Source organism: Eschscholzia californica, unplaced genomic scaffold (assembly GCF_041429995.1).
Source record: "Eschscholzia californica isolate CP2 unplaced genomic scaffold, dmEscCali1.0.p SCAF_2, whole genome shotgun sequence".
Lineage (NCBI taxonomy): Eukaryota > Viridiplantae > Streptophyta > Magnoliopsida > Ranunculales > Papaveraceae > Eschscholzia > Eschscholzia californica.
Window position 1 is genome coordinate 6505327 of NW_028238309.1, and position 7479 is coordinate 6512805.

At 37.8% G+C, this 7479-nt stretch overlaps 2 protein-coding genes across 2 annotated transcripts; one reads left to right on the forward strand and one right to left on the reverse strand.

Annotated features, from left to right (window-relative positions):
• Positions 1 to 274: 274 nt before the first annotated feature.
• Positions 275 to 3761, forward strand: LOC147555709 (protein TRANSPORT INHIBITOR RESPONSE 1-like). The gene is made up of 3 exons (XM_086663377.1): positions 275 to 1102; positions 2079 to 2571; positions 2745 to 3761. Exons 1-3 carry the CDS (start codon positions 621 to 623, stop codon positions 3516 to 3518), a joined length of 1749 nt encoding a protein of 582 aa, XP_086519503.1. The 5' UTR covers positions 275 to 620; the 3' UTR covers positions 3519 to 3761.
• A 1862-nt stretch (positions 3762 to 5623) lies between these two features.
• LOC147555710 (uncharacterized) lies at positions 5624 to 6246 on the reverse strand. Its single transcript, XM_086663378.1, has 2 exons — positions 6017 to 6246; positions 5624 to 5918 (listed from the first exon to the last, which is right to left on the reverse strand). The coding sequence occupies exons 1-2, from the start codon at positions 6152 to 6154 to the stop codon at positions 5706 to 5708; spliced, it is 351 nt and encodes a 116-aa protein (XP_086519504.1). The 5' UTR covers positions 6155 to 6246; the 3' UTR covers positions 5624 to 5705.
• Between the last annotated feature and the right edge of the window lie 1233 nt (positions 6247 to 7479).

The window sequence follows — 7479 nt, forward strand, 5'->3', positions numbered from 1 at the left end:
GATAAATAAATCCGATGCCCGATTTGCCCGAAGCCCGACTTGCCCGATGCTTTAGTGGGCTTGGGCGGGCTTTGATCAGAGGAGATTTCGGAAAAGCCCGCCCGAATCCGCCCGAGAACCGGAGTGGGCAAAGGAGAAACTTACCCGACCCGCCCGAGCCCAACTTAGAATTACCCGCGGGTGCCCATACCCGCCCGATTCCCACCCCTATCAGGTAGATGACAAGTAAATGAGAAAGAAAGAAAGATGATAGAATCATACAGAGAATAGAGAAAGGGAGCTAAGTATTTACAAGAGAAGTCTAACTAAAAGGGTCAAACTTGAATTTACTAAAATATAGAGAGCTGAAAAGAAACTGGTAAAAAATAGGGGGGCACAGAAGAAATTATCCCCTGTTATTTTTTCTTTTTTCTATATGGGTCATCTGCCATTTCTGAAAAGGTAGATGAGAAGACAATGATATGTTACCTTTTCAGTATCCCTCTCTCTATTAAACCTTCTCTCTCTAACATTTTTACTGTTTGAAGTGGGTTCTGAGATAATAAGAAGAAAAAGGAGAGATCTTTGAAGCAAATGCTGAAAGGATTTGAAGGTTTTTGTAGGTAAAGGTTGAACCTTTAATGGTTTCAAAGATGGATGAGAAAAGGGTTTGTTCTGGTTTTCCAGATGAGTTCTTGAAACGAATACTTGATTTTGTTCAATCAAACAAAGATAGAAACTCTGTTTCTTTGGTTTGTAAAGGTTGGTATGAAGCTGAAAGAGTAAGTAGAACAAGTGTTTTCATAGGAAATTGTTACTCTGTTTCACCTGAGATTGTTGTTAAGAGATTCCCTAATATTAGAAGTGTTACTTTGAAAGGGAAACCTAGGTTTTCAGATTTCAATCTTGTTCCTCCTAACTGGGGATCTGATATTCATTCATGGTTAGTTGTATTTGCTTCAGCTTACCCTCATTTAGAGAAACTATGGCTTAAGAGAATGACTGTTACTGATGAAAGCTTGGAATTTCTTGCTCATTCTTTTCTCAAATTTAAAGCTATTTCACTTGTCAGCTGTGATGGCTTTAGTACTGAAGGGATTGCTTCCATTACCACCTACTGTAGGTAAGATTTCTTCTTCTCCTTCCTTAGCACAAACCCTAATCATTAATACAAGATCTATTTTGAAACTAAAATGGGTTTTTTTTTTGTTGATTCCATTTGTTTACTCTGATGAGTTGTTTTGTTAGCTGATTTGAGTGTGATCTTGATTTATAGATTTCAGATTGTGGGTTGGTTTTAATTATTGAAACTAGAAACTAATTAAAACAGAAATCAGTCAGATTTAACTAGTAGCCATGTTTTTCTTAGACACAGATCTCCTAATTTCTTATGGTAAGAAAGCTTAAGCTTTAAAAGACTGAGGGTTAATTAGATTCCCTTAATCATTGTTATACACTACTATTGGGGTCCACCGGAAATGATCTAAAGGTTACTTTTCCGGTCATGATAATCCAAAGAACCAGAAAGAAAATCAGGAAGGTGGTTGTTTTAAGTTTATATTAGACAGATCTAAAACTTTTAATGGGTTTTGAAGTTCTAAGATGAGTAGATGATATGAGTTTTTCCCTTAAGTATGAAGAAACTATGTTTTGACTTAAATATTTGGAATATAACATGAATCGAGTGAATGTCTCGAATAACTTGTACGATATATACTTCTTTGCTAGGTATAGTTAAGTGTTTTTGCTTTGACTATGAGTTTTCGTTTCAGTTTAGTTTGGATTACAAATTAATTAGTTCCTAAGATTACCAGTATTGGCTATAAATATCGAAAAAGCTTTTGGTAGCGAGTATGTACTATTTTAGGTAATAAGGTTGGTGAATGTTGAAAGATCTCGCAACCTCGTTTTTATGCACCCGGTTACATTTAGAGTACAATATCACTTCGTACCCATCTGACTTTGGTTTCTGTTTCTTTATCAGCTCTTGTTTGTTGATACTCGCTGACTCAATATTTTCGAACTTATCGTTGAGAAAAAGCTAACCCAACCTCTCAGTGACACGACTAACACTGGTTATAATTTGGATTGATTTTCAGAAACTTGACTGAGCTGGACATACAGGAAAATAGCATAGACGATCTTGGGGGTAACTGGTTGAGTTGTTTCCCGGAGAATTACACTTCGTTGGAAGTCTTGAACTTCGCTAATCTTCAAAGTGAAGTCAAATTTGAAGATTTAGAGAAGCTCGTCGAAAGATGCAAGTCTTTTAAGGTTTTAAAAGTGAATAAGAATATCACAGTGGAACAGTTGCAGAAGTTGCTTGTGCTTGCTCCTCAATTGAAAGAGCTTGGAACTGGATCGTTCTCAGAAGAAGTCACTCCTGAATACTTTGCTGAACTAGAAAATGCTTTTAAGAATTGCAAGAATTTAGACAAACTTTCTGGTTTGTGGGAAGCAACTTCTGATCTCCTACCAGCACTGTATTCTGCTTGTGCCAATCTTACTTCCTTGAATTTGAGCATTGCTGCTCTTCAGAGTGAAGAGCTAGATAAGCTTCTCAAACATTGTCCAAATCTTCGTTGCCTCTGGGTAAGAAGCATTTTCTTTTTCAAGTACTTATAAAATGACATCGGGTCTATCTTGAATAGTGTATCTTGATTATATGTTGATTTTTTTTTCGTTTCTACTTGTACTTTTACTAGTATTCGATTTGTTTACTTGGTAAGGACCTAATCTTATCTTACTGTCGGAAATTGATATAGGTTTTAGATACTATAGAAGACAAAGGTTTAGAGGCTGTTGCTTCCAACTGTCCATTGCTCGAGGAGCTTCGTGTATTCCCAGCAGATCCCTCTGATCCTGATGTTGTACTTGGGGAAAACGTTGGCGTAACTGAAGCCGGTTTTGTTGCTGTATCGAAAGGATGCCCTAAACTTCACTATGTCTTATACTTCTGTAGGCAGATGACAAATGTGGCTGTGGCTACTGTGGTTAAAAATTGCCCGAATTTCACCGTCTTCCGTCTCTGCATCATGAACCCTTGCCAACCCGACTACACGACTAATGAGCCGATGGATGAAGCATTTGGCTCAGTAGTCAAGACTTGCACGAATCTCGAGAGGCTCTCCGTCTCAGGACTACTTACGGATCTTGCGTTTGAGTATATAGGTAAGTATGCGAAAAAACTAGAATTTTTATCCATGGCATTTGTGGGTAGTTCGGACAAATCAATGCAGTGTTTGATGAGGGGATGCCCCAAACTGCGGAAGCTTGAGATTAGGGATTGCCCATTCGGAGATGCAGCATTGTTATCGGGACTGGAGAGGTATGAATCAATGAGGTCCCTTTGGATGTCGGGCTGCAATTTAACGATGAATGGGTGTAAGCTTCTTGCCAAAGAGATGCCAAAGCTGAATGTAGAAGTGATCAAGGATGAAGAAGAAAGCGAAGATGTACAAGCGGCCGAGAAGGTTTACATCTATCGTTCTGTTGCTGGGCCTAGAAAAGACGCCCCACCTTTCGTTCTCACTCTATGAGGTAATTCAAACAATGACCCACTGCGGCAAATCTCGAGGTAAACTAATGAGTCAGTAGCACTTTTCGAAATACATTCAGTAATTTTAGAACATTTGAAGAGATACAATGTCCGAATTTACAGTTCTTATGGCCATGAACAATCATGGAGGATTTTATTTGATTAGGTTAATTTAGATGTATTTTCTGTTTAGAGCTTTGTTAGACATCTATGATCTATCTGAACACCATTATTTTGTGATCAATTTACTTCAATCTCTAGAAACTTTTATCGATACGCCCATCTCTATAACATGTCTGCCCTCATCGGTAGCCATGATTCTTGTGCAGGTAAAGTGATATTGAGAGATCTTGTTTCTAAGACATTTTTTTGACGAAAGTCTGATGCTTTCGTCTTAAAAATCCATTCCAAGTACAGATGAGATGTGCAGATTTGCAAAAATTGTTAAGCCTTATTGTTTTGGAATTCTATTAAGAAAAGCTATACCAACATTTTGTTGTTGATAATGAGAGCGTATTGATTTTCTTGATGATCCAAACCTTTTAGCCCTACTATCGTCGATCAACCATTTGTTTTGAGTGATGTTAAGGAACAAGAAAAACTTACATATTCCGGACGGAGATGTTAATGAATAAGATAACCATTTCAGCAACTTGACCAAGCTGGATTTTTTTTTTGAGAGCAATGGAATAATTGAAATTGGGGGAAGTTGCCGGTTAACTTTTCGAGTCTGGATAACAAAGTCAATTTCGACGTTTTAACAAATCTTGTGGAAAGGTACAAGTCCTTGAAGGTTTCGCAGTTACGTAAGCTGATTTTACTAGCCACTCCGATTGATCGAACTTCAAACTGTGCTAGTGAAAGATTTTTTATTTTCAAAATAAATGGATTTTCATATTGATATTTTCGCACATAGTGAATTCGTCTTTCATCTCTCTACTATATCCTGTCTGTTCTAATCTCACTTTCTTAGACTTGACTTTCAATATTTTCCTCAAAACAGAACTGATTAGGCTTTTTGAATGGTGAAAGAATCTGCCATGCCTCATCCACTATAAATCTACTTTCCATACTGATCTTGTTTTTACTTTCATTTTTTCCCTATAATCTTCTAGTACACATATTCCAGGAGATTTTGTTGTCTGCCTTAATTTTAGTCCTTTAGGTCCAATAGTAGATGCAGGTTTTAGATAATATAACCTAACCGATAAAGGGCTGGATGTAGTTGGTTCAAACTGTCACCTGCTCGAGGAGCTTCGTGTATACCCTAACAATTCAGAAAATGAGCTGACTGAAAATGGGTTAATTGTTGTTGCTTCCCCAAACTCAATTATCTCCTCTACTGCTCCTAGCAAATTACAATTTCTGTTGTGAATACTTTGCTTCGAAACTGCCTCAATTTTATCATTTCTCGCCTAGAGAGCAGTCCCCAGTCCCTCAACACAAACTGATGGGCTTTTGGAAGATGCAGTTTTGGTGATAGTCTTGACCTGCTCCAACCTTAGGAGGCTTTCTGTACAGAGTTCATTAAGTGATTTGACATTGAGGTGCATAGGACAGTATGCGAAAAACCTAGAAAAACTGTCTCTGATAGGCATTAACGAATGCGGCAGTAGTTTGGAACTTCGGGAGCGCGCTCACTCTGGATGTCGACTAACAATGTAAAAGTTATTTAGGTACAAGGAAGAGGTTTTTCTTCATGGATCCGCTGATAGGAGCACAATATAAGCTCCTTGTGTTCTCACTATTCAAGTATAATCCTTCACTAGGTAATTAATCTCTCATAAGTAATATATGCACACATAAGGAACAAGAAAAACAAAAAAGACTCGGGCGGAAAGCTTATGTGGTGTACTGGCGTTCCGTGATTCGCTGTCTAGTGGATCAGAATCATTGGAATCATGAATCATCGCAAACCACATAAGATTTCTTGACCAAAGTGATGGTTTTTTTTCTTGTTCCTAGCATTTTTCTAGCAAACGCAGCATTTTTTTCTCTTTCATTTTTGGTCATGACTGAGGTGAATCTGAGATCTCATGTTATCAATAATTCTTCGCTGTCATGCAAGAGAAGGAGCGAAAGAGGCAAAGAAATGCAAATCGAAGATCACAAAACTCTGAATACTTCTTTCAACAACCACTTCTTGACACAAAGAATATAGACAAAATGAGATAACAAGAGAAGAAAATCAAACATCCAGAGTCTCCAAGCCAGTGGCTGACCAATCTGTCTTTGCAGCTTCTGTCTTTGCAGCTTCTAAACCACCTACACCCCTAAAGAGTAAAATTGCAAGATTACCAATGCTGAAATGGATGAAACAACCATGGCAATGGGTCACAAACGAACCAAAATCCGTCCCGACAATGCATTGCCACCCAGACCCATATATCCTATCAAACTCCTGCATTAAAACCATAAACCTCAACTATCTAATATAAAAAAATTTGTCCATATATGAATATTTTATGCAGGATTTTGTTTTTCCAATTGGAAGATCACCTTCTTTATGTAGGAAGCTATGTCAATGGAATCGGTTATATCGAATAGGTCAAGGGCCTTCTCAGCTAGGTGGAGAGCATCTTGTTGCGTTGTTTGCAACATATCAGTCTCACTGATAACTGCTTTGCCTTCTAGCATGGTGACTACTTGAAGAAGATGAATATTAAGTTATAACAAAAGGAAAAAAAAAATGTAGATCGATTGATGAGATTGAAGAATAAGAATTGAAAGGGGCCGGAATATATTTTAGATAGTTGCTTTTAGTTCATCCACAAGTATTTCAATCCAAAGGTTGTGGTCATGGACTGATACTCTTATGTGGTTGTCTTTGTGCAAGTTTTTGTGGTGGTGGTGGAGTTGCTGAATTGGTTTCAAGTTCTCATCTTTAGTTAATGGTGGTAGCGGTTTGAGGTAAATAATGTCTACTCGGTTCTTTTGTTTTCTTTGTTCGCTTCTCCTTTGTCGGGCCCATGGAGGGCCGTTTGAGTCTTTGTCGTTTGGTTTAAACGAACCGAGGTACCATGATTTTGTTGTGCAGAAAGACTAGAGAAAGATAATCAACCGAATTACTTCTTGTGCGAAGTGCCTAGTTCCACAGTACGTGGTTTGACCTTGTTTCGTAGACCTAGGTCTTGGTTAGGTTTGACACATAGATTGGTTAGTAGAAGTTTGGGTGGTCTGTAGTAGACCTATGCCGAAGAAAAACCTTATACCATGTGGAAATGGACAAATGGGTCCAGGTTATGTCTCAGTTAAAAGACAATATGACTAGTGTTGAGGCAAGTATATTATCAAAATGCCCTTTTAGCTACAATATATACACCAAATTACATGATCACTGGGCTAGTATGAATTACCCTAAAGCTTGGTGCTGGATTTGAACAAGAGGCATAGTAATTTGAGTCTGCTTTTAGAACTTACAAAGGTGATCAAACCCCAACTTGAGAATCCTTTGGGAATGGGAATGCTTTGGGAATGGGGAGTGCCTTAAGCGAAAAGAAGGGGTCCCCAATATAAGTATCACACAACATTTATCAAACTGGATGCATTTTAAACATATGCTATGAACATAGTTTTTTTTGGAAGTCGACTACGATCAACGTTAGCCCGACAAGACAATGGCCTAAAGCCCAACTAAGATTTCACCTTCTCTGGGATTTGAACCTGAGACCTTCAGGGCTTTCTGGAGTTTATGTCAACACCTTGGAACCACTTGGGCTACCAACTGTTGGCTATGAACATAGTTTTGTAAAGATATGAAGTAACTACACCATTTCATTAAAAAAAAAAAACTACACTTCAAGAAAATAAGTCAATACGCACAAGTAATTTTAGTTTGAGAAATAGTACAGGACAAGAAAAGTCAGACAGATTTTTAACAAAAATCTTATGTGAATTTCGTGATTTGTGTTTTCGATGATTCTGATTAAGTGAACTTTGATTACGATAAACCATATAAGATT

Excerpts from the sequence above, each read along its gene's own strand:
- LOC147555709 (XM_086663377.1), top strand. The coding sequence starts at position 621 with ATGGTTTCAAAGATGGATGAGAAAAGGGTTTGTTCTGGTTTTCCAGAT. Across the intron at positions 1,103-2,078 it reads TCCATTACCACCTACTGTAG|AAACTTGACTGAGCTGGACA; the intron begins GTAAGATTTCTT and ends ATTGATTTTCAG. Across the intron at positions 2,572-2,744 it reads CAAATCTTCGTTGCCTCTGG|GTTTTAGATACTATAGAAGA; the intron begins GTAAGAAGCATT and ends AAATTGATATAG.
- LOC147555710 (XM_086663378.1), bottom strand. The coding sequence starts at position 6,154 with ATGCTAGAAGGCAAAGCAGTTATCAGTGAGACTGATATGTTGCAAACA. Across the intron at positions 5,919-6,016 it reads TAGCTTCCTACATAAAGAAG|GAGTTTGATAGGATATATGG; the intron begins GTGATCTTCCAA and ends GTTTTAATGCAG.